Source organism: Phlebotomus papatasi, chromosome 1, assembly GCF_024763615.1.
Source record: "Phlebotomus papatasi isolate M1 chromosome 1, Ppap_2.1, whole genome shotgun sequence".
Taxonomy (NCBI): domain Eukaryota; kingdom Metazoa; phylum Arthropoda; class Insecta; order Diptera; family Psychodidae; genus Phlebotomus; species Phlebotomus papatasi.
Window position 1 is genome coordinate 96,259,158 of NC_077222.1, and position 27,369 is coordinate 96,286,526.

The window sequence follows — 27,369 nt, forward strand, 5'->3', positions numbered from 1 at the left end:
CCCCTAGATCTAATTTATGTTATTTAGAAAAAAATAATTAATTTTATTTCATATAAAAAATTAATGTTTTCCAAAAATTTTCCATTTTTCATGCCTCAAAAGTTTGTTGCCTCATTTGTGAAAGTTACTCAAAATGGTCAAATACGTGTAACAAACATCATTTCAACGAGATATATTATGAAGTTATGTAATCGGAGAAGCAAATGGTGGATTTGCACATTTTTAGAGTTTTCAGGGGTCAATGTATCCATATAAATGTTATGATAATTAATAAGATATTATGTGTTTTTTTTGATAATTTATAAATCAAGATGTGCTTCATAAGATAAAATAAACTTTTCTTAAACATTTTTTAGATAGAAAAGTGTATTGAAATTTAAGAGTTTATTTTAAATATTAAAGTTAAATATTAAAGCTTTAGTATAGTATTAAGGAAGTCACTTTAGAGGAATTCGTTAAATTATCAAATATCAATTTTAAATTTGCAATTTAAATTAATTGAAACATAGGGTAGTCAGTACTTTTTCGCCAGTAAGCACACATTTTAAGTGAATTATGAGTTCATGGAACCACAAAACGAGTATTACTAGTTTATATGTAAATCGACTAGTCTAGATATTTTTTTTAGGTTATAGGTATGTTTGGAAGAAATGTTCGCCTGGACTACCTCCAAAACATATCCAAAACTAAAACATGGTTTTGGAGGGGGTGGAGGGGGTATAAGGAAAAAATAAAAATTATAATAATGTTCCTTGGGTCGACTTATGGGGGGGGTCCTGCGAAGATATGCAGTTTGAATCTCTCACCGTTTCGCCTCTAGATGGATATCAAGTTTACTACGCATTGGTAGTTCATTAACGATTGTAATCGATGAAATCGGGTCGGAAATTTCAAGGCCTTTCCAAAAATTACAAATTTATTTAAATCGGTTGAAAAATAGACCCTCTAAAGTGGTAAAAGCTTTTTCCTTCAAAAATTGAAGATGCCGATGTTTTTTGGGTTACAGGTAAGTATGTTTGGACGAAATGTTCGCCTGGACCACCTCTAAAATTTATCCAAAAATAAAAGAAAACATAAGAGCCGTTTTCGAGAAATTGCAAGAAACATGGTTTTGGTGCGGCTGGAGGGTGGTGGCTGGAAAAAGAAAAACTACGGACGACCGGACGGCCCGCCGAACCCGAAATTGCCGGCTTTTGATTTTCGGCATCAGGGATGTTCAAAACATATACACTGTGAATTTAAGCTCGATCTGAGCACTTTTAGAAAATCCGAGGATTACAAAAAACCGTCTAAAGATACTTTTTTTTATTGGGGCACCGAAGACTGAAATTTGATATCTTTTACCGTTTAAGCCCTAGGACGGTGACAAATTGAAAAAAGTCGTTTAATATAACTGCTCTCTATTTGAGTTCGAACAGTCAAATCCATTGAAATACTCTACTAATTGTCTAGTATAGGCGTTAGAGGTGTAAGTAAGGAAAGTACTGTGCCGTGTATTTTTGGAGGTTTTCGAAAGCTTCTGTATCTTAGAATTAAATTGAAAATAAGTGACATTGAATTGAAAATAGTGTTTACAAAGTGTTTATAAAATTTGCGGAAAGTTTCCTGGTTCAATATTCAGTCAAATTTCATTGTATTTCGACAAAAATTATAAAAACTGCAAGGGTATCAAACCAAGGTGGCAAAAAGGACTTACTCTACCGTAGTCAATGAGTCTATTCCATCTATGTTACTGTACAGAAAATTTATTAGTTGCTTTCTAAGATGTTTGCTTTAGTGCTTATGGATTAAGGTCTTTGACAGATCAATTACTTACTTTATATCGCTTCCCTTTGTATTGTTATGTAGGACTTCATATTCCAGAATCCAGACGACAAATTTTTCCTCTATGAAATTTTTTTTAAATCTCTTTGTGCTGTTTATACGATTTTCCGAATAATCAAAAGCTTACATTGAGAATTGAGAATGTCATTGTAAAACGAAAGATGCTTTTAAATTCATTTAAAGTCATGCAATGTTATTCGCATGAATACAATCCATTTATTTCAATCTTCAATAGAATGCAATAATATTTCAATTTTCTGTATCATCTGATAGAGCATATTTTGTGTGAAAAACTAAATTGAATGTGAATCTCGATTAATACTCACTCAATGTACATATATATCTGCGTATCTGCAATGTGAGTTTTTAAATCAATTCTGGGTATGGATTGATATAAATTGGGGGTAGAAATATTTCTTTTTCTGTACAGTTAACAGAAATATTTAATATATTTGTCTAATATAATCGCTGTTACACATTCACAAAATTTATTCTATTTTAGCACTACTAATTAGTCATTTATTGCAACAAATTGCAATATGTACAAGAACTAAATTGGGGAGTAAATTATACAAAAAATTATCACAATGTCGTTGAAATTGAATACACAGTGCAATAATCACATCAATGAATATCATCATTTGAAATTTAGTGCCACTTGTTGGTGGCACTTAACTCCAATTCTCATCTCTTCTCGCGTAATTTCAGTTGTTTCATGTAGGCATCGAGTTCCGTCTCCAGCGTTTCTACCGCTTTTGCTGAATCTGCTCTGGATGGTGGGTCAGAATTTTGGTCATTGTCCAGACCGTCCTGACCTAAGGTTTTGTCTTGTCCATGCCAGTTGCTTGGGCAATGAATTAAATCGTACATTTCGTTAGATTTTCGATGGTAGAAGCAATAGATGTGACTACATTTTGTGGGCGGCAGGTCATTTGGAGGTGTAGAAGTCTTACGTGAGTAACACATGTCACTGGCATCCCACACAGTTGAACTATCTGGAACTGCTGCAAATAGCACTTCATCCCTGTCAATATCATCATCATTGAGAGGAGTTTCCCGAACACTGAAATTTCTATGAACATTGTTGACACACTGTCCATTTGGAATCTTCATCCGTGGATACAATTTAATCACAGTTTTGTGTTGGTAATTGTGATTACAGAGAGGCAAATTCTGTGTTGTCTTCTTGATAAGTCTGTACGTCGAACAATCCTCAGCATTTGGTTCCTTAAGGATGTCCATGACAATGGGAGACATATAGACATCACCCTCCATGTCGTCCGCAATACCTTTTATCCCATTTTGGTGGCTATTTACAGAATAGCCTCGGGACATAGTCACCGAATCGAGGGATTGCTTTTGAGTAGAGGAAGAGTAGATACTTTCATCTCTGATTGAGTTCCCTAAAATTAATCAAACAGATTTTTCTTTTCATCATGGAGTAATATTTTTTTTATTCGGTTGGGATGAGACTACCCTCGTCAAATTGAGTAACATATTGCAATAATTTGGCTCTCATCATAAAGCAAAAGTTTTTCAAGAAAGGTAAACACGTAAAAAGTTTTGAGAGATATATTTTTTTATTGATGTTTTCCCCACGGATTCTCTATGGCTTTCGTTTATTAAGATATTGTAAGGAAATTTTTTATTGCTCGAACTCAAGAGGGAAACACAATACACTTCCTCAAATACAGTCTACCAATATATGATGGCCTTATATCCCCATAGGGGATGTATTTCCGCATAAATTTACACATATAGGGTTCCAAGAGCAAAGTCTGTTTGGTAACTCAAAGCCAAACGGTCTGAGATATTGACTTAGGACCCTTGTCGACTTTCTAGACAAATCGTATTCTTGAATGTATCCAAAATTTACATTTACTTCCACGCCCCTCAATCCTGTATTTAACTTTATGTATTTAACTTTAAAATATAAACTTTCTTTTAGCACAATGGAATGACTTCCAAAATATACCTGTTAATAATTCACAGAAACATCACAGTATTCCAGGCTTAAGTTAAGCAATCTTAGTCAAAATACGGAGTTTGATTCAGGTTTGATATTTCTAACCGAAGAATGAACATATCGACCACTCAGAATATAAATCGAACAACTCGATTTTTTTTACAAAAATCGTTTTATTCGCTTTTTGGATACTTCTTTATACCCTCTACGCCCTCTACCTTACCTGTGAATATTATGCTTGAAAGATAATTATTTTCAAAGTTATGGAGATTTTAAATCTCAAAAATCCTATACTCTGCATGTAAAATCTCAGCTTCAAATCGCTCTCCTGTAAAATTTTCCTACTGCAAGTTATTTAGTTTATTATTCTGAGTGGTCGATATTTTCTGATAGAAAAACTGCTTTGCTTTGCAAAGGGCGGAGTGTGGAACTCAATGTTACATGAATAAAGCTGTTCGCCGTCCCCTACATCTAATCCAGTTCATCTATTAAAATTTGTAAAGGGTTCGTATTTGTAAGCACGTAAAGTCAGTCTAGATTGGAGTGAAGAACAAAAAGCAGAAACTTCCGTGTCCTAGGCTTGATAGAATGAGTAATTCAATATCCCACGGTCTATGGATACAAATTTAATCGTCATTCATTTATTATAAACTTTGATCTAATCCTGGAGTCTCTTCCGTACAGTCCCAAAAATCAATATTTTCCATCTAAAAATCATTCAAGGTTCTAAAAAATAAATTGCAAAGCTATTTTCACATCAAAGTAAACATTTTCCAAAAATTAAAATACGGAATAGGTCAAAATCTTAAATGAGTCCAAATCCCTAAAAGCCAAACTCCAGGAAAACCAAAATTCCGAAAACCCAAAATTTTGAAAAGCCAAAATTGCGATAATACAAAACGCGGAGTTTGTCGAAATCCCGAACAACTAAAATCCCAAAAACACAAAACTAAAATAAACCAAAATTCCGACAAGCCATAATACTGAATTGGTCGAAATCTCGAATAGTTAAAATACTAAGAAACTAAAATCTTGAAAAGATCAAAATCCAAAAAAATCCAAAATCTCGAAAGGGTCAAAATCCGGAATGAGTTAAAATCATGGATGAGTGATTTCAACAAACTCGAAAAGCCAAAATCCAGGAAGACCAAAATCCTGAAAATCCAAAATCTTAAAAGCCGAAATTCCGATAAGACAAAACGCGGAGTTTGTCGAAATCCCGAACAACTACAATCCCAAAAACACAAAACTAAAAAAAAAAAACAAAAATTCCGACAAGCCATAATCCTGAATTGGTCGAAATCTCGAATAGTTAAAATCTTGAGAAATCAAAATCTTGAAAAGATCACAATCCAAAAAATCCAAAATATCGAAAGGGTCAAAATCCAGAATGAGTTAAAATCACGGATGAGTCCAAATCCTGAAAAGCCAAAATCCTGAATTTGTCAAAATCCCGAATAGCTAAAATCCTGAAAACAACCAAAATCTCCAAAAGACCGAAAATCTTGAAAAAATCAAAAGTTTAAAAGCCCAAATCCCGAACGGGCCAAAAACCGGAATGGGTCAAAATCGCGAATGGGTCAAATTCCAGAATGATTCCATAAGCCGAAAAGCCAAAATTCCGAACGCGCATATCCCTAACGGTTTTAAAAAAATAAATTCCAAGCTATTTTCACATAAAAGCGAACATCTTTCAAAAATCAAAATACGCAATAGATCAAAACCTCGGATGAGTTCAAATTCCGAAAAGCCAAGGTCCAGAAAAGCCAAGATCCCGAAAAACCAAATTCTTGAAAAGCCAAAATTCGATAAGACAAAATGCGGAGTTGGTCGAAATTCCGAACAGCTACAATCCCGAAAAGAGAAAATTAAAAAAAAAACCAAGATTCACTTAAGTCAAAATCCTGAATTTGTCAAAATTCCGAATAGCTAAAATCTTCAAAAGACCAGAAGCCCAAAAAGCCCAAATCCCGAATGCCCAAATCTTGCTCCTGATTGCACCTGCTTTTGCTGCTGGAAAATTTTATATATTTTAGCAAATTATTATACATATTATCCTCTATATATAATTTTATTCCTTTCAGAATTTGGTGCTTAGGATTTTGTCGGTCGAGATTTTGACTTTTTTGGATTTTGTTTTTTCAGGATATTGGATATTCAGGATTTCGACCCAATCGAGATTTTGGCATTCAGGGGTGGAATGATAATTTTTCGACACTGTCGAATCGATAGTATCGATAAATCTATATCCGTTAGATTAAGCGAATGTCGACTTTTTATGCATTGTTGAGCCATTCATTGTGTCATTTATAAAAGAATGTGACTGTATATAAATATCTATTTCAATTACAGGAAGTCCTGCTATCAACCAGACAATTCAGGCAAGTTGCCTGAAATTTGAAGTCACTTTCTCATACTTCGATTTAAATTTATATGGGAATTTCTTTGCACTCGCTACCGTTATGCTAAATATTTAAAAAGTGAAAAGTTTTTCCGTATTATAAGATACCTTTCCGTATGGAGGGATAAATATACTAAATTCTTGTTTAAATAAATATTTTCCTCGGAGCACTGTGAGCTGAGTCCGAGATCAATTTAGGAATTGGCTTCAAATAGCTCCATATAAAAAGGCCAACTTGCCAGGCGCTTCCCTGCTATCATTTAAATCTTTCAGAATCGACAGTCGATTGTATCGAAAATAAGTTATCATGTCACCCCAGGATTTTGGTTTTCGGGATAGGTCAGCACCGACAGAATTTTTTCCAGAGAATTACATCGTGTCTGTCTACATTTAACCAGAGCTAGAGGTTAAATCACTAAAGATTGCGACTTTGGGTCGTCGAACGACCTCTCCCCCCTCATGAAGGACATGACCTTCACCAAGGCACCCTTGTTCCACCCAAAACAATCTTTAGTGATTGTTCGTTCGTCTATTCGTTTGTCCATCTGGTCCATTTTCAACTTTTGGTTAATAGGCTATTACCTATTAGTAATTAATCTATTGCTGATGTCTGGATGCAATGGACGAAAGTCTGGATGAGTAGCCAGTATATGTTGGTGGCCTGTGGTATTTATATGTATTATTATTGTACTATTGATCACAATAATCAATATGTTTATAAGACTTTGCGTAAGGTAGGTAAGTAAGAAAGATCAATTTAAATAAATTACTCTATAAATTTTCAAATAACCAATATTCACGTAAAACAAGTGAAAGTGATATAAGTGTTCCCAACTTTGTTCAATTCTGATAAATAAATAAGGCCCAATTTAACTTTCAAGAAACACTTTCAAACTCACATCGAACATTCCGCCAAGTTCTTTTCCACTTTGTAAGATATTCAAATATTCACTGACTTTCATAAACTTGAGCCCTAAAGTTTTAATTCACAACCTGTGCGCTTTGAAAGTGAGAAAGCGTGATAGAAGTTTTTCCAGTAATTTATAGTAAAAACGCCTGAAGCCTACACATACATTATATGCTATGCAGAGATTGGAGTATTAATATGATTTTCAGAGGGATGGGTTTTCCCAAAATATGTCAGATAAAATATTTCCCACATTAAGCATTTTGAACGAGGATAAGGAGCCAGATATACCCAATTGAGCATAAGACATATGATATATGTTGTTTGGTGCTCTCAATTTGAAAGGGTGATGATTGGGATGATGGAAAAGTAAAAGATCTGTCTCACCGGAATATTCTGAAGACTCTTGAGCTCCGAAACGTCTTCGCTGATTCCGCGACAGTATTCTGTAGGCGCGCTTCGTATTGTGCCGTTGCCGCCGAAATTGGCAGCATTTCGCCAAAGTTTCCTGAACAAAACAGACTAAAATTGAATTAAGGTATATTCATCATGCACAAAATATCTAATAAGAAACTTATTCATGTCATAAACTAATGGAAATTTAATTGAGAAGAATTTACTCCAATTAGGAGCTTTTAAGTTATTTTAAAAATGTTATTAACTCCCAAAAATTCATGACTTAACATTTCTTCATCATGCATTGTGATTCATTATTTGCTTTAAAGAAAGGAATATAAATGTGTGGAAACTCAATGTGGATAAACACTAAATGCTACTAAAGCTCCTTTCACTCACAATTTATAAATGATTTGGGCTTGGGTCTAGAAGGCTATATACAAATGAGGACTTACCTTAAATGCCTCACGGAATTTGTTGCTCATGATGTTGTAAAGTAAGGGATTAATGCAAGTTGATAAATAGTATAGAATTCCGGAAATGTACGTCATTATCGCATATATTTTAACCATAAAGGGATCCAGAGTCTGTTCGGGTCCTGTTCCATAAATAGCTACAAGTCGCTGGGCATGAAATGGAGCCCAGCACAGAAAAAATGCCACCACAACAGCCACTGCAAGAAGAACAGAAAAAAACATTCTTTCAACGGTTATATTTCACTCAGCTCTGCTACACCTTTGCAATACTTGAAAGTTCTTTAGGTTCTTGCGATATAGCGAGATGTGGGTAGCAATAAATATTGGGAATATTTATTCCTATGTGTGGTTGGATATTTTTTGCAGCAATAAGGGGTGCTCTCTAGAAACGTACGTGTTTCAGTATAATTCAATCTGCGGAATTCGACGAAAATAACTGTCAATAAATATTACTGGTTAAGTACAACATATAAATCTTATAGTTCTATAGCAGAAGTAAAGTACAGGAAATATTTCTTGCCCAAGACTCCCAAAACTTCGTTCTAATAGAAAAAAAAATCAAAATAGCAATTCAATTCGAAGTAATACATCACTGATCTTCGGAAGAAAAGCTGTCACTTATCTTACATGCTCTTTTCGTGGTATGAATTTATTATATGCCCTGGAAGTTTTTGCTAAAGATACAAGTAATAAAAAGTTTTATCTCAAATACTCATTGGTCAACAATTTCAGAACAATTCAATAAATTTCAACATCTCTGTGCAAAGGTAAAAACAAATATGATACCATTCAATAACATTGTAGGATGGAAAATTTTATATTTCTGATGAAAAAAAAACACCTGTTGGTATTATATGTATTTGTGATAACTACGTTTAATAGGGGAAAGTAGGCATGGTTCGCACACAGTGGACCTTCAAACAATGCGAATTTTCTCTTTGATTGCAAAGATCTAGTTCCTTATTTCTTGGCCATGAGATAGATAATATTAACCTCATGAAATGAAATGAGGGATGGTAAACCAGTTCTTTTCGAACAAAGAGAAAATTGACGTCGTTTGAAGGTTCACTGTGTGCGAATCATGCCCACATTCCCCTACTGATGTCCAAATGAAAGCTTCAAAACTTCTATTGACGGAAGTTTCATTCCATTCGATTTTTCCCGAGATTTTTCCCTATATAACTTAACACATCTAATTCATATCTCCTTATATATTATATAATATATCTTAATAAACAACCCCATAATTTTTTAAAGATCCATGGGTCAAATTCATTGATCCTTTAAGGGCCAACGGATTACAGATGACCAAATAAAAATTTTCTGGCTATTTGGAGGATAAAATAACATTATGTAGTCATAAGAATGTTTTGTTCCAGTTCTTCCTTGTTCTGCAGCTTTAAAGCTATTCCCTAATTCAGAGCTTGAACTAGACAAATATCAGAAGTTAGCTTCTCATAGCTTAAGAGGGTTTCCTGAATTGTAAGGTTAAAAACAATTCTTTTTATTGAATTAATGGAAGTCACGAAGTACTTTCTAAGATACAGAGACGAAAGCACAGGAGCGCCGACCGCAAGCAGGATTAGAGCGCTCGAGCGAACATCGAAAACTCAAGTGCATTTTCTCCAATCGTAATCTTACTGCTCGAGCTCCACAGAGAGAACAGTATATATCGACACTTCCGTCTGTTGGATGGAAGGTCAGTTCGTTTGCTGGACCATCTTTTTGTCCGCCCAATACTACGTTTGGACTTTAGAGTCCAAACGGTTAGAAATAGAGACTTGGGACCTTCGGGGATTCCCCATGTTAATCCTGGGATCGCTAAAACCATATTTTTGGGATTGATAGTAAACACGTCATGCATTTTTTTTCATTTTTAGATATGTTTTAAAGGTTGCCCAGGCAGACACTTCGTTCATATCTAGTCTCAGGCGAGTGGCTTTCAAAGTTGAAGTCAATTTCTTATCTTCATATACAGATTCGTATGGAAATTTTTCTGTACTCGTGACCGTTACACGATATATAGGATAAAGGCTTATAATTTTGTTCAATCTGCTTATACGCATCGATGTTCCAAGTTTGAAGTGCGATATTTTCAATGCTAATTGGCTTTTTTGTTACTCTCTGTGCAGAAGGGTTGTTTAGAAACTTGGCAAGCTATCTATCGTATTATTTTTACTAAAATTAGTTTTAATACGTTTAAAAATGAATTGATATGTGGAGATGAATTTGACTCTTATTTTGGACAAGTTGACTGTAAATTTGGACAGCTAATCCGCCTCAACAGGATGCTCATTGTTCTTCATTTCATGAACCAATCTTACCAGGTCCTCTTCCTGCTCATATAAGGAAAACGTAGAATATCACAAGAAGCCCGGAAACTTTCCATATCATTCATTAAAGTGAGTTGAGAAGTGTAAGCTAACATTGAGATTAATTTGTGAGTTCTTTTCAAAGAGCTCCGTACAAAACAAAACACTTGGGCGAAGGGTAAGTCCATATACGAAAATACCGTTGAATCATTCTTAATAACGGTTTTTCAAGATCAAAGTCAAAAGGGTTCGAAAGAGCAAATTTTTCAACTTAATGGTATCGTGTTTAGGGTAGTTAGAAAGGTCCTGAGATTTGTGGTAAGACTGAACTAGTTCCAATCGGTTTTGAACCGGTAATGAACTGCTTATGAACTGATAAGTAATTTTTGTCTGAAAATCAATTTTATTATTCTTAAAACTATTTGGTGGATTTTTTTTGAGTAATTTCGATTTGAGAAAGGCTTAAGTAACTTTGTGATGTCTATGGGACAAAAGTAATTTAAACCCTGAAGAGAGTTTATATGAGCAAATTTCCTATCCCTTATTCATTTATCTGGTTGAGGTGTCTATTCAGTGATTCAACTGGAGAAAGATTGACAATGTAATTTTGAGGATCTGAAGGTAATAACGACGAAGAGGTGAAGGCCTGAAGATATGTTAATATAAAGCTGGCTTGAGGGAAAGAGTGTTAAGTTCTTTCAGCAGCTAGAGGTTGTAAAACCTCCACCTAAACAAATTGTCACATATCGTACTAGAAAATCGGCTTCTGGGGCATAAAATCAAACTCGCGAATTAACCATTGAAGAAAGTAATTTAAATCTACTCCTTTTGAAGCTTAAAAGGGGTAGATCCTGTAATCCACCCTTTTTAAAGCTTATCGACGCGGAGAAAAATTTGAGAGTGTTTTGCGTAAGGACCAGCCTTTATGGTAAATTCAATGTATGGACTTGTGATAATCTTAACCCTGGGTGAAATCCATTTTATTTTCCTGAGTCATAATCCTGAGTCTCAGTAGCAAAAATAATGTGTGATTATTTTTACTCCTCGAAATTCACAGAGGAAGCAGTATGTATAATAATATCTTTATTTTTTCACCCCCTAAAATTTCTACCTTCCACCGCCTGGGAATTACTTAAATCCTTGCGCTTCAGGCAATTTATGAGAAATCGACGGCTCTATGTCATAAATACTACACTGTGTCGTTTTAGATCTTTTTTACTTCGAGAGATATTATTCCTGAGATTGAGCTTTCGATTGTTGAAAATTTGGTGATCATCCGACGTCCAGGGTATGAATTCTGAGATGCGTGAGTTTTTCACGTGAGAAACTCACGACTTTTGAATTGTCTTTTGTGAGAGTTTCGTTAAATTTTCATGTTAAGTGTCATGTGAAATACTTAATGCACTTAAGAATTTACAGTATAGTTCTTACGAAAGGTTTACAAAACGCTAACTAAAGGTGATCTCAGAGCCGTGAATTTCTCATGTGAGTAACTCATGCATCTCAGAATTCATACCCTGGTGACGAAATTCTCAATTTTTCGGGATAAAATTACACGGGTAGCAACCTGTCAACTTCAAAGTGTTCTCCTAAAAAGTTGTCGTTAAGAGATAGCATGGAATGGAACCGTCAAAATTATGTCCCGCTGATGGATCGTCTGACCGTCCAAACAGGCCAAATGGTTAGAGATAGAAACTTGGGGCCTCGAGGGACCGAACCCCCTCCAATAAGTTGGCTTCCGCATCATTAACATACCCTTAATTATCCGCCCATCGCATCCCTCCAAAAGCATGTTTTTGGGATTGCTCGGAAACGCGTCGTACGTTTTTCTTTTTCAGTTTTGGATATGTTTTAGATATTACATAGGCGGACATTTCGCAACACAAAACTGCAGTTGAATCATTTCTAACGATTTTTCAAAGTCAGAGGTCACAAAACGTCTTGAAAGTGTATTTCTCTACGGATGGAGTCATGTTTGGGATCTTTGGAAAGGTCTTGGAATTTTTAATAAGTCTAAACCGGTTCCAATCGGTTATAATCCCAGTAATGAGCATCCAAGAACCAATAACTAATTTTTATCCGAAATTCATTTATATTACCCGTAAGGTATTTTGGCCAATGCGTTCTGATTCGTTTAGAGTTTTTATTATTTTATAATATTTTTACCAGTCCCAATAAATCGTTTATGTATCCAATACACATAGTAAAAAATTTTTGGCTGCTTTACCATGATTTTCATTGTAAATTTTACATTAAACATGTAATCGTGTGTACTAATACACATTTGTAAAATTTGTACACATTTGGTGTGAAAACTGTGTAATTTGTACACCTTTTATTTGAAAACTGTGTAATTTTACACGAAATATGTAAGAAAATATACAAAACTGTGTAATCATTCCCAGTTGATTTCACGGTTTACAATTACATAAAATTTAAATTACACATTTTCAGATTACACGTTTTGTTGAAATACATAATTTGTGTAACTTTAAAAGAATAATCGTGGTAAAAAAGCAAACCAACGATTATCCTTGTAAATTTTTTTTACTGTGCACGGTAAATGAGGCGTAAGAATTTTTACTAAATAGCGTCTAAGTCACAAATTCGAACATTCTGCAAAGCTAGGATGCTTTGCAACTCCTTTTAATAAAATATTGTCAGATCTAAGAAACCAATCATTCCATTATAAATTAAATTCTAAATAGAAAAGTTTACAATGATTGCGGAAATATACCATAGTACGGGTGATCCGGGTGATAAATCAACAGGTAACATAGTATAGTGAAAAGACGAGTAGTATCCTCTGAATGAGCTGAATGTCTGATGTAAATTTTGTGATAAAGCGATGAAATTTTCCCTTATTTTAAATTATATGAAAAGTTTTTAAATTAAGTAATGTTCTTAATAATCTCTCTACTTGAATTAAAGTCGGTTTTGACCGCATATAAAATTCCGAAAAGGAATTTGTACAATTCTCGGAATTTCTCTCAAGGATTAAGTTTGGGTTAAGTTATTTGTGACATCTCATATACGGAGTTTACCAACAATATACGAATAGTTAGTCAACTTTAAATAGGATTTAAATATATCAAGTCTTTGGATAACTTTAACCACATTTTTCTGACTTCTCTTGAGGTACAATTTTTTCTATTGCTCGAACTCCGCAGGAATGGCTAATCTATTGAATTTTTGCCTGATAGTTTTACTTATAATATTCTGGCTTTTATTTTATGGATTATTCTGGAAACTGCTGTCTGTTTGTAATAACTCTATAAGCGCGAACAAAGTTCGAAGTCAAACGGTTAGAGGTAGAAATTTAGAGTTTTAGAGACAACCCATAAACCTTTGATTTTCGTATATAATTAACATAACCTTTTTCTATTGCCGTCTCCTGTATTGAAATGGTTTTCGTTTTTTGTATTTTTGTAATCAGTTAGTGTATTTTTTTTATTTTCAAATATATTTTGGTTTTAAAAATAATTTTTTTGTCTACATATTTCACTGCATTTTTTTCTAATTCCTCCTATCTCTTTTTCAAAGTTTGAAGTTAGTCAGCACTCAATAGACTGGAGTAAATTTGGGATACAACCGCCCAGTTATGATCTCGAGCATATAGTAAAGCTACTATGCCTCCTATTTTTTAATATCAATTAAAATGACATAGGCAAGACACTTACTTCTTCCCTTCTGCGAAATAATTATAAATTTTCAAACAAAAACAACGTGATAGGGGAAAGTACTCTCCCTTCGAACGTCCATGCCTTCGAATAATGTGAATTTCTTTAACTTTTCCTAAGAGATTTTCACATGATTGTCGCATAATTATCAATAATTGATAATAAACTAACTAATATTTAATAGAAATGTTTAAGTCTCTTAGGAAAACATTCATAGTCTCTTAGAAAAACATTCACATTATCCGAAAGTATGAACGTTCGAAGGGAGAGTACTTTCCCCTATATTATATTTTAAGAGTCCAATTTGCTTATCATATTATTATTCTGAAGAAAAAATAAAGTATATTTTTGTTTTGTTTTCTTGTCTTGAATATTTAATGTTAGGAAAAAAGTTGATGCTTAGTTTTGCTGTTTTGTCTTTGTGTTTTATTTATGCTGCGGGAGTCCTGATTTCTTTTAAAGTACATCAATATTGCTAAATGGTGAAATGTTGCTTCTTTAATTTGAAAGTAAGCCATCTTTATCAGAAGTATATAAAAAAGACACATAAAATTTATTTATGAAACGTACATAATTAATTCTTGAGAATGTTTTTCTTTTTAAATCACGTAAAAAAGTACAAAGGAATGAAACTAAAAACAAAATTTCGCTGGTGTTGAAAGGATAATTGCGTGAAGTACCCTATTAACTTTATTTCATTGAAGTTTTTCGCCCCAGGGAAGTAATGAAAGCTGTACCCTTTAGCCCATTTTTAGAACAATATTAATTCAATCTCGCAAAGTTGAAATATGATAACTTTTTTCACTGAAACGAAAAATTAATTCAGAGAACTGTATTTTCCTCTTAAATTACGTCAATTCATTTTAAAGCTTTGTAATTTTCAAGGGGGAAATATTAGTCGAAAAATTGTACACACCACTTCCAGCACTTCTAAAATTTGTATGCAAAACGTCAATGACTTCCACACTCCCGGAAGTGCCATATATGATTTTTCGCGTTTTTGGATTACCGTAATTGCATATTAATTCTATTGAAAATAAAATCTCAATTTTAATAATTTATCTCGGAATGTTGATTTTTTTATATTAACCTGAAAAAAGTAATTCACGTGGTTTATCATTCATGAAAAGTTGCTACATGCTTGACAACACTTTGCCTAATTAAATGAAAAGCACAAAAATTATTTCATTTTTGAGACTTCCACTTCCACAGTACTTCCATCTCACTCAGTGTACACCCCTTCCAAGCTAATATCTTTCCTCTGATAATTTTACTCCTTAAAATATTCTGGGAAATATTCCTGAAATTATTCTCGACGGTCCAATAACTTGAATTTTCATAAGCACATCATATGACTATCAAAAAATGTAATAGCATCTAAGTATCAAAATTCAGAATGATACTGAAAAGTGTGCTTGTTGCATTTGACTGTTTTTTTTCTTAAATATTTATATAAGCCTTTTCTAAGGAAAATAGCAATTTCCTTTTCATTATATTCTAATATCTGTTGTGAAAGGTAGGTGCACGAAATTTTGAATTCACTATCTGCATTTCAATTGAAAAGCTATTTTGCAATTTATAAGAAATCCCTTATAAGGGCAAAAAAACATCTACACTTCTTTTAGTTGTTTTTAGTTAGAATTTCTGTTACTTTGCTTCTTTTTATTCTTTCTTATTGTGATTGCCAGAGCGATGGTCTTATTTTACTGCTCGAACCCCACAGAGAAAGAGCAGTAATAATAAGTTAACTATAAAACATATTCTATTGTGCATACAAAATTTCAAGAGATACTAGTGAAATTTTTAAAGGATCAAGGGCAGCTACTCCTAACCGGCTTATATAGATGACATTCTTAACATCAGCTAACTCGGAATGCATGAAAATTCGATTTAGAGCTGAAGTTGGGGGACGCCATTCAGTTATTTTGAATCAAATTCGTGAAATTATAGAAATTCTGTATTTAAACCAAAATATCAAGGATTGGTATGGAGTAATAGAAAAGTGATATATGGGTGAAATGTAGACCACAATGTTTTCTATAATTTTGCCGTAGAATTAGATCTCATCAATTAATTAGAAGCCGAGATAAGCGACGTTGTTTGTTTCTGAACTCGTTTTTTTTTCGACCAAAGCGCCCCAAGTGTTCATATGATGAACTTCAACTATATCAAAGAATTGTTGTATTTTGTGGGACTTTCCATTTAAAAACCCTATTTTAAGTGTCTTGGTGGAGTAGAGGTAGTCAAATTGGCATCTGAGTGATTTCAAAGCGTTATTATGGAAAAAAATCAATTTTTTCACACTTAAACGACAAAATCGGACAGATCGCATTGTCTGATCGAAAAATGATGTATAAACGAAATATAGACATAAATGTCCTCTACAATTATGACGGTTCAACGACAGTCGATATAAAAGAGGTTATGAGAGATTGAAATTGGTTTATCGACTGTGGTGCCCCTGTTGTTGGTCCCACGAAGTTTAAATGTTCCAGAAAGTTGTAGCATTTCGTGAGATCTTTTGTGGTGACTTTTTTAACTTCCATCTGAAAGTGCTCATCAAGACGAAACCAAAAACCCAAAATTTAGGTCAAAATGTTAATTAGAACCGGAGATAAAGGCCGATCAATTTTCGTACTTTGACCCCTTATAGCTCGGTTCAGATGTTATCGATCGACTTAAGTATTTTTTTGTTTGATAGGTATAATCTGCGGCTATAACAAACTAAAATTTCAGCCCGATGTACAGAGGAATTTTTGAGTTATTTAATTTAGAAAATCGAAAAATCTTCTTTTTAATAACAGCGCCCCTAGCGGTGGACGAACGGACGGACGGACGGGAACGGTTTTCAGCCTTCGATATATTCGTGATTAGGAAGTGACCAACCACATTCTGGCAAAGTTTGGGGCCGATCAGAGGACATGAGATTTTGTTAGGATTATAGTAGGTGAGATTGTTAAGAATCTCACCTAATACCGTTGAATCATTTCTATTTATTGTTATTCTAGATCAAAGGTTATTAAGACCCTATAGAGCTCATTTCTCAACTTAATGCTATCATATTTGGGCCCGTTGGAAAGTTCTTGGAATTTAAGATAAAAGTGAACCAGTTGTAATCCGTTCCGGACCGAATGAAACGATTATGAATTGATAAGTGCATAAGACTATTTTTGGCGATCTTTTGCGTAATTCATAAAACTGTTTAAAATCACGTTGTGAATCGGTAAACGGTAAATTGATGTAGGGAAAAGTGGTACAAGTTGGACAGTGGTACAAGTTGGACAATGGTACAATTTGGACAGGGCTTTTCTTCTTGATAAATTTAGTGCTTCATTTTTATTTGTATATTTTTAATGCTTTAGTTTTATAATTTGGTTCCTTGTGCTTAAAACAAATTTAGTACTGTATTTATCAAGAAAAAAGCCATGTCCAATTTGTATCAACGAATTGTCCTACTTGTAACACTAATTCCAAAATATATCACTTTACCCTATAGCGGACGTCAGTTCTAGCATTTCGCAAAGCATGGATCGCTTTGCTATCCCTTTTTGTGATTTTTAAAAATATTAATCTTAATATTTATTATAAATAAATTCAACTTTATTGAACTTTCTGTTTTGCGTAGAATATGTTATTTTCAATGCAAAATCAGGAAAAAAACTATTCCCAAGCACGATCTGTCTAAGTTTATTTGCATTTTATAGTATTGAAAAGAACACCTATTGCCGAAAGAGAAATTTTGTGATTTAAGTTTAAAATTATCCAATTAGAAGCTTTTAAAACTCCATGAAAGTTTTTCCATAAAATTCTAGAATTATGATAGAATTTGATTATCATCCTTGTTTATCCTTAATCCTATATTCATTAAAAATTATAGATAGTTAGATGAAATTTTTTACAATTTTATCTTCTTTTTCAATTTAAATAATCTCTGAGATGAGAATTAGTATTTGTAAAGCTTAGTAAGGTCCACTTATAAACAATTACAGAAATTGGGAAACTTTCTGAGTTAAAGTTTAATTTGACAAACTTGTAATAAGGCTCTATTGCAATGCTTTCTTAACAACCTTTACAGATACAGGGTTCTAGCTCATTAATGCTGTAAAATATTTATTTCTCATCAAACTAATAATGCAGATTGGTTCGTAGTTCTTATTGTACTTTCCTAATGAATTTTCTCATGTAAATTCAATCCTTCCTAATAATTTTTGAAAATAAACCTTAATTTCTTTTCTTTTTTTAAATATTTAGGAATTACAAAATCAAAGCAATTTACACAACATCAGCAATTTATAAAAAAAAAATATCCAAAAAATAGTTGTGAATAAAATTAGGGCAAGTGTTCCAAATTCCGGCCAGCTTGCAATTTCGGCCACCTTTTTTGTTCCTCAAATTTCCATGAATTTTTAGTTTTTACATACTGTAGAGATTATACGAAATCATAGAGATTATCACGAAATGACGTGAAAATGCATTGGAAGAATTCCCAAAGGGCAAGAGACTATGAGAATGAAGGTGGCCGAAATAGGGCACCAAAGATATGTCTATATTTTTATTCATTTTAAAATGTATTAAGAATGATTTTAAAGTAAATAAAGACGATAAACTGGATACAAGGTTCTAAGCAACACTCCTTAAGTAAAAGGAATGAAAAAAATCAATTTCTTTTAAAGATATTGCACTTCAAACTTGAGACTTTGGCGTTTGCACGCAACTATGCCGAAATTTGGCACACTTACCCTAAATGCACTTCAATTCAAAAGGGATCAAAATATTTACAGATAGATTGAGAGGACAAATGGCTCAACTTGTATATTGAGGATTTTCAACAGAAATATAGATTTGATTGGAAATTTTACTTAAAAGCTTAGGGCATGGGGCCCATACTTCATACAATCCCAAGCTTCGTAATTTCTAAATTTTTCCTATGTTTCTGAATAAGTGTGACTCCGCAATATATTTTAAAAACTAGGCAATTTCCCCTAGTTTTCTATACATTGGTGCGATGAATTACATATTGAGAAACATAGGAAAAATTTAGTCATTATGAAGCTTGGGATCGTACGAAGCATGGGCACTTTTCCCTAAATGTGAACTATTATCCAGAGGAATAACTTACCAAGCATTTTAAGTACACGTCGAGTACCCAAATGGGTTTGCTGTCGGCATGAGTTTATGTGAGGTCGTCGGTTCCAAAATGTTCCACCGTCTCGCTTCATCATACTGGAGGTTCTCAATTTGAGCCCAATGAGTACATAGAGCACCGTGATGAGGGTCATCGGGGCGAAGAAGAAGAGAAATGTTGAGAGTTCAAATGAATGCTTTATAATTATCCGCTTGAATCCACACTGATCGATGCCCAGGTGATTAGTTATACCAAATTGAAGAGCCTGAGGTACGGCAAGGGCCAGAGAGAGGAGCCAGATGAAGACAATGAGGCGTACTGCACGTGATAACTTGGACATTGTGTGTGAGAGAAAGGGGTGACAAATGGCCACATAACGTTCCACTGTGAAAGCCGTAATGGTGAGTACAGTGGCATTGGCTGAAGTCTCGGCTGCCAAGCCCCTAAGCACACAAAATGCCTCCCCGAAGACATAAGGGTATTTGGACCAAATGTAGTACATCTCTTGTGGTACTCCCGATATCAAGAGTAGAAAATCTGAGATGGCAAGACTGAAGAGATAGTAATTGGTAGCTGTGTGCATGGACCTGTTGCGCGAAATAACAATGCAGGTGCTTATGTTGCCAATCAGACCACTAACAAATATCAAAAGGTAGATTATTGTAATTGGAACCACAATATACAGTGGATCCCGTGTTGGGCCAAATATCTCCGTCAAATTGAAATCCTGATAGTAATCCGTTTCGTTGTCACTATCGTAAGCGTTTGATTCATCAGTAGTGAAATTTTTGAATGTCAATGAAACCGTAACGTTGCCATTAATAATATTTTCACTAAATAAAATATGCAATGTATTCTCATCCATCACGATGAACTTTTCTATCCACCATCAAATGAATTAACTCACTTTTCTTGCAATATTACAGCAATTATAACACTTTGGTGCATAGCATGATTAAGGTTAAATCATGCAAACTGGTCGTTGATGCTTTAGAAGAATATTTTAATTGGAACACTTCTCCAGTAAATACTACTTGTGAATATAGCACTGTCTGAAGATAATTAAGTTGTATATCACTATATAATGCTAAAAACACACTATGAAAACATGCTAAATACTTAACACTTGGTATATCGTATTCTTTTGATTCGCAGCCTCATTTAAAAATTCATATTCAGCTCTTGTTTGTCATTTCAATTTTAAAATAAAAATTATTTGCTCTCTGAGAGCTTTGTTAATAACTTTTGGAAACCTCTTATCTGTACAATCCTAGCGATCTCTTCTTTAAATTCGTAAAACTTTATTTAACTGAAATCGCAAAAGTTTCAGCTCTTGTCTCAACTTATAAAATCTATTTCGCTTAAAGAAAAGGAATGACAAAGCGTTCCAGGTTTTGCAAAGTGCTCGAATTCGTCACTTAAAAGTACTTTTGCATCATTTACCATTTAGCGGTTCTTAACTTATTTGAACCGATTCACAAACTACAGTAGACTCTTCGATATCCAGCACTTCGATATCCGGGTGACATCTACCAAACACTGGCGGTTGATATATTCAAAATTACTTTCACTAAACATGAAGTTTGTCCAGAGTGAATTAAAGTATTATTAACATTGTATCGAAGTTTTTAATACATAATTGTGATAAAAAATGAAACATAAGCACACTATGAAGAAAATTCTCTTTTTCTTTGTCAGACAGAAAATAAATTCACACTGCACAAAATAGAAAAACCGTTGATCATTCAAAAAACCTAAATGTCATTTTGTCCCCCAGTCAGCCGGATATCGAAGAGTCTACTGTACTCAAAACTAAAAAGATCCCCCGAAATAGTTTTAAAAGTAATAGAATTGAACTCTGTACAAAAATTACTTATCGGTTCATAACCGGTTCACAACCGATTTAAACCGATTTCTAAAGCACTCAAAATATCTTCGAAAATCACTTGGGAGTCTTAGGAGTAATATAATTGAATTTCAAATGAAAATTAGTTATCTGTTATGAATGTTTCATAAGCCCTTTATAACTGATTGGCATCGATTCAAGTTTGTCAGGAATATCAAGAATTTTCCAATGAATCTAAAAAAAATTCCATTCGATTGAGAAATACGCTCACGATTCTTTTGGAAAAAATATCTTACTTCAAGAATTAGTGGTCAATATCATCCACAAGAACCTCATTTTACCGATTTTGAATAAACTAAAAAAATGTTTTCTATAGTATCCATGTTTACCTTTGGGTATCCATAGTCTTAAAGGTTACAAAAGAGTTTAATCGTCGAATATTGACATAATTGATACATTTTTTCCTTGTAAATTTTAGAAATTAAGTGTTTGAACAATTCTACAGCCGATTTGATTAAACTTGACGGATATCGTTGCACAGATTGCACCTATTTCTCTTTTTCGGTATAAAATTTCATTTCGACTGAAGTATATCCTTAACTGTTAAATGTTTTCTAGTTGAAGTTTATAATTCAATCAACTACAAATACGCCTAAAAGTGTTTCAATAAAACTTGAACATTACTATTCAACATATAAGAGAATCATAGGTACTTTGAGACATGGAAAAAATTAAAAGACCTCAATGAAAATAAAGTGAATTAAACAAATAAAAGAAATAAAGGAAAAATTGTAAAATTAAAGGATTTTTTGATTGTCCGAAAAAAATAGTAAAAGTTATTTCAACTCCTGTTTTCAGAGTAAATTTTAGGACAAAAAGAGTCAGTGAAAAGAGTTAAAACAAACCGTTCTGGACCTCAGAAAATTCAAAAATAAAAAAAGAGTTAATTGGGTTTCTCAATGAAAAATCTTAACTTTCCATCGATTTCAGTAAGTTTTATTCGTTTTTTTAATGTTAGGTTTATTTTAAATTATTTCATTTTATCCCTCAATATCGTATAAACATTTTGCAATTTTTTTTACTGTATCCTATAGTATTGTTGCATTTTTTAAAATGCTTATGGTAATTGTTATGAAATCTAAACATTAAAATTGAGAGTACCCGAAAAATTAAATCATGTCGCTCTGTGCAGGCGTTAGTTATTTTAATAGGAAAATGCATAACATAGACCCCCTATATTCGCTGTGTTTCAGAAAAAAGCTTTAGAAAACATCGACATGAAATTTCAATACATTTTTCGAATAATGTTGTTTTCTTTTTTTTGCAACACTTAAAAAACTGCAACGCTGCAAAATTCACACAATGAAATGAAATTTTTACACTTATCTTGCAAAAATTTTAACGGTTATGAAAAAATAGGGCGGGGATGTTATGGGTAAAACAAAATATAAATTATCAGAGAATTGAAGTTTAATACAATGTATTTTGACTAGTCATTTCAGGAGTGGGAAAATCCATGACAGGGAAAAATTCAGTTCTGTTTTATTAAGAGACTAAAATGTTGTTTACTTTGGATTAAAATGTAATATTAGCTGGATAGGATTCAAAGGCTGATTTCGAAGACCTTGCCCTAACAACTACCAATCTTTAATTTTACTATAATCGCCAAAATTTCATCGTATTTGCGAAGTAAGACGTATCCAATTGCAATTCACAAAATTCTCTCTATTATGTTTAGACTTCGAATTTATAACTCTTTAAAATAATTTTTGGCTCGATGACTATAAAACAAATCTACAAAAATATTTTAGTAAACGACAGTAAACTTTACGATATAGTTTTGCGCCCAAGATTTCAACTTGATGTTTAAAAAGCTATAAAAAACATTCTTCATTTTCCATTCTTTTTTTTTAGATTTAGAAAACTGAAGAAAATTGTTTGTGCTTGTGAAGAGAAAACTGTTAAAATTCTTTTAATATTGCTTTAATATGATTATAATAATTTTTCTAAATTTATCAATAAATTTAATCAATAGTGAAGCGGTATGTACCCAAAAAGAATGAGAAAATTTATTACACGAGTATCTCTTTCTCGTTAGTTCGGGCACTTCGCAAAGCTGGGACACTTTGCCATCTCCCTTTTGCAATAATAATAAAAAAAATTAATTCAAGCTTTTAGACATAAAAAAGTATAACATTTAAACTATATTTTCCGAAATTTTCATTCAAAATTTTTAAGAATTCAGCTTCTGCGACTTAATTTTAGAAGACCTTTTTGAAAATAAAAAACATACATTTTGGTGGATAGGAGTTCTCGAAATTGGATCATCTGAAATCCAGAAAACAAATATTTCCCATTAATTGATGAGATAAACTAGTCTTTTAATGAAGGATTTCTTGAGAAAAAAAAATGATATTTGTATTTTTGGGACAATGTCATACAAAAATACAATTTTTGATGTATTTCACACCACGTTTTGTCTTTTAGAATAGATTATGATCAACCAAGCGTAAAATCCTTCAATAAAGACCTGGTTCAGCTCATCAGGTCACAGGAAATATTTACGGTTTTGATTTCAGATGAACCTACTCTGAAAAAATCCCAAAAAATTGGTTTCAATAGCTAAACTTTTGAAATTTTTAAATGAAAATTTTAGAAAATATAGTTTAAATGTTGTGTTTTTATATACCTAAGAGCTTGAATTAAACAATTTTTTATTACGCTGAAAAAATTTAGAAAAAAAGTGTCTTTTTTTGTTTTCTTGACCCGGGTAAACCTCTCCAAAAATTTTAATTTTTAAAATATTTAGAATCTCAAAAGGACTTTTGTATGTCATAAACAAAAAGGTTTTAGATAATAATTGAATATTTTTGAAAGGTGTACTAAACATATTTAAGAAAAAAAAATTAGAAATTAATGGAAGTGTTAGAAGTCTATACTAAATTTTATATCACTTTCGAATTGCTGAAAGTATAAATAATTCGTATAAGTGAAATATTCGTATCAATTTCAGCATTTTTTTTTAATTTAAAATAAAATATATGTTCTTTTTTTCTCTTGATTATTTATATTTTTATTTTTCAATTAATAAATTGATTTGTGAAATTTGTGATACGTTTAGTTAAAAATATTAGTACTTAGTTTGCAAATAATCCTTCTGAACTTAAAATTTCCTTTTTTGTGATGCTGCGAATGGGGGGATGTGGGGCACCCTTGAATGCGGGGTAGCTTTGAAATTGGGTTTTTTCTCCTATAAGGTAAAGTGCCCTCACTCGACTGGTGTCCTCGGCTCGACCGGTGGGTCATTTTTTGAATGTTTGATGGTCAATTTCTATGAAGTCACTGATTCGTATTAATTTATGGAATAATTAACCTATTTTATTGTTAGATCGTATTGTAAATATTAAAAGAAGTAATAGCAAATATAAATAAATTGAATAAATAATTTTACCGGTCGAGTCGAGGAACAGGTCTAGCGAGGGCATTTTATCTTATTTAAATGGAACTAAGCCATATTATAATGTAATTTAGCTTCTCAATCTGTTTGTGTAGTTAAATTATATCATGATAAGGCTCAATTTTATTTAAAAATAGGTAAAAAATACCAATTTCAAGCTGCCCAATATTCAAAAGTGCTTGGCATCCCCCTAACCAATTTATTATTATTTGATACAATGTACAGTTGGCGCAAGTACTTATAAGCTCTCAATAACTAAGTTAATCTTTGATTAATTTTGAGGACATGGAGATTACCGATTATGTACAGGCTCATTATTGTATTAATCTATTTGAGGGATCGCATTATATTTACATATATTATACCATCATTATTATTATTATTATCAAACCACGAAATTTCAAAAAAAGAATGATTTATCTTTCTGTGGTTCAAAATGATAATAAAATTGACCCTTTTTGATGATACCACAAAATTGTGTTCAAAGTTCAGTAAAAGCCAAATAATATTTTTTTACACTTCCAAAGCATACGAAGTATTCTAATGGAAAGGCACTTGAAGAAAATTAAATTATGTAAATGAACGTTACAACTTCGGGTTTTATTTCATCCACATCCCAATGCCTTTTATCTTACCAAAGTGTGACTTTTATTGCAATATAGCGTAAAAATGGCAATTAATGGAGATATTTCACGAGCCATAACATTAATTGATTCTTAGCGTTTCACCAAGTCATGTAATGACTATGGGTGTAAGCTTCTACCGATAAATCATACAAAAATATTTCATACTTATTTTCACATTAGCACAAATTCTTCATTAGAATCCTCAACCATGAACTTCATTTTATGTAAATATTGGAATTTTATATTTAGAAATAGGAATGAAGAAGGAAATACTGTCTTATCGTGATGGAATGAAGTCTACGACCGCATATATCGTGCCACAACTAAACACTTAACTAAGCAAAAGTTCTAATTGCATGTAAACTGATTTGTAGAATTACTAGTGAGAATTTTCAGTGGTGCACATTATTTAATTTAACCAATTTGTAGCATTAGTCCACTAATATTCTTTGAGCAGATTTGGTAGACACATTCTGGTTTAAAAAAATAATTTTTGTCTTGAATTTTTTCCTGAATTATAATTCCGTCTTGTGCTTTTGGTGCTTGATTTTTATTAAATCCGTTTATTGTACGACCAACGTTCATTAGGCTTTTACAATTTAATAAATTTGTTTTTTTTTTTTTTCAAATCAATCTCTTTTATAAAATTGAGATTTAAATTACTTTTCAGACAAAAAAATCAGATATTTTTTACCAATATTTTAATACATTTATAATGATTATTAAATCTGAATTAAATAAAGTTACTTTTTGTTAAATTACCTCAACATTATTTAATGTACAAATTTTCGAATAAAAAAGTCCATTGTGGCGATAATTGGACACGGAATCAGTATTAACTTTGTCTGGTTGATTTAATAACGTTTTTGTGCAGAAATATACAAAGACCGATTTATTCAGAATTTAATTGGAAAAACCACCAGGTTTTACTTTATTCTTAATAATTTTTAAATGTTAAAAATTGTTATATCATATTACTACATCATTATTTTTTTAAACAATAAATATTAATACTCTCATTGAAACAGAACAAATAATTGCTGAATATGAATTAAATATTACGGTTATAAATAATTTATAAAAAAATCAATTTAAATTATTTATAGAAAATGCAATTCAAAAATTTTATAAATATTGATATTGAATAGTACCATAACAAAACTTTTTAATCCTCTTAGTTAATGAAACCAATTATAGTTAAATACTTCACATTAAAATTAAAGTTATGTTTTCCTCTATAATTTGAGATGACTTTTCATAAAATTTTTTGCACAGTCACAGCCTAAGAAACTCACAACTTTTTTTTTTGCTTAATGAGTTTTGGTTAATATCGACAAAATCTCTTTGAGTCTAACCGAAACGTCATGAGAGAATTACTCTTCTTGTTCGTCCGCTCTGGTTGAAGTCGCGAAAGATACTGACTATGGTGCTACGGTTTCAGAACACTTTCCTCAATCACACGCATACAATGTGAAAACCTCTCTGAGCAGATTTACTATATAACTATGTATCCTCAATTCTATATACAACCACTAAAAGCTTGGGAAGAAAAAGCACTGGTCAAGCAAGTTGGTTGTAAATGAAAAAAAATTAAATACTCAGTCATTTCAGTTGAATATAAAAACAACTAACGCATAATTTGTCTACATAGATTGTATGGTGCTTTTACAAAAAAGCTAATTCGCTAAAAAATGTACAATATACATTGCACTTTACTTTGTGCAAGCTTCCATTAAGAGCGGTATTTAATTAAAAGAAGATTGCAATAGACTATTTGCAGAAATGCACAAATAGAAAATAAATTTCAGTTAAAGACGAATGTAAACAAATAAGATTTTATTTTCCATCTTACGCTAACTCTCCCCTGGCTTCTCTGGTTTTGAGTTTTTCTTAATATTTCTTTTCTTTAAAACCGGTTTATTGTTCTGAACTATTCTATATATGGTATTGGTTGTGATCTTCCGTTTTTTTTCTGGGTAATTCTTGCACTTTCTTTTGCAATTTCATTGGCTACAATACGAAAATCTTTATGGTTGTCCAGTTGCCTCTTATCTCGTGCCTTTGCTACACCTCACGCTACCCACTAAACTGCTACAGGTACAAATAATAGTAAAATGATTTGTAATTCATGTACGTATATAATTCAGGCTGTTGTTAAGACGGCGGCGGCCGCCGATTGAGTACTAGCGTCAGGGTATGGTCGAGTTGTGGGTTTAGTGGTATGGGACGCATTGGGCTTGAGTGTTAAAATTAAATAAATAAAATAAATCAAGAAATAAATAAAAGCAAAAGAAAGTAATGAGTAAACAGTGTAAACAGTGTGAAATATTGTATACTTTAATATTAATATTAA

General features: G+C 32.4%; 1 protein-coding gene across 2 annotated transcripts; it reads right to left on the minus strand.

The window, feature by feature from the left end:
- Nucleotides 1-2,000: 2,000 nt before the first annotated feature.
- On the minus strand, nucleotides 2,001-26,418 carry LOC129809897 (pyrokinin-1 receptor). Of its 2 annotated transcripts, none has more exons than XM_055860044.1 (6): nucleotides 26,168-26,418; nucleotides 19,995-20,139; nucleotides 19,082-19,920; nucleotides 7,950-8,167; nucleotides 7,486-7,606; nucleotides 2,001-3,227 (listed from the first exon to the last, which is right to left on the minus strand). In XM_055860044.1, the coding sequence occupies exons 2-6, from the start codon at nucleotides 20,033-20,035 to the stop codon at nucleotides 2,509-2,511; spliced, it is 1,938 nt and encodes a 645-aa protein (XP_055716019.1). In that variant the 5' UTR covers nucleotides 20,036-20,139; nucleotides 26,168-26,418; the 3' UTR covers nucleotides 2,001-2,508. The 2 variants fall into 2 exon arrangements, with proteins under 2 accessions (XP_055716019.1, XP_055716018.1); XM_055860043.1 differs by having other exon boundaries at nucleotides 19,995-20,185.
- Between the last annotated feature and the right edge of the window lie 951 nt (nucleotides 26,419-27,369).

Coding starts and splice junctions, on each gene's coding strand:
- LOC129809897 (XM_055860044.1), bottom strand. CDS start 20,035: ATGCACCAAAGTGTTATAATTGCTGTAATATTGCAAGAAAA. Junction 19,921..19,994: donor GCTGTAATATTGCAAGAAAA/GTGAGTTAATTC, acceptor TATTTTATTTAG/TGAAAATATTATTAATGGCA. Junction 3,228..7,485: donor AGAGTCTTCAGAATATTCCG/GTGAGACAGATC, acceptor GATTAATTTTAG/GGAACTCAATCAGAGATGAA.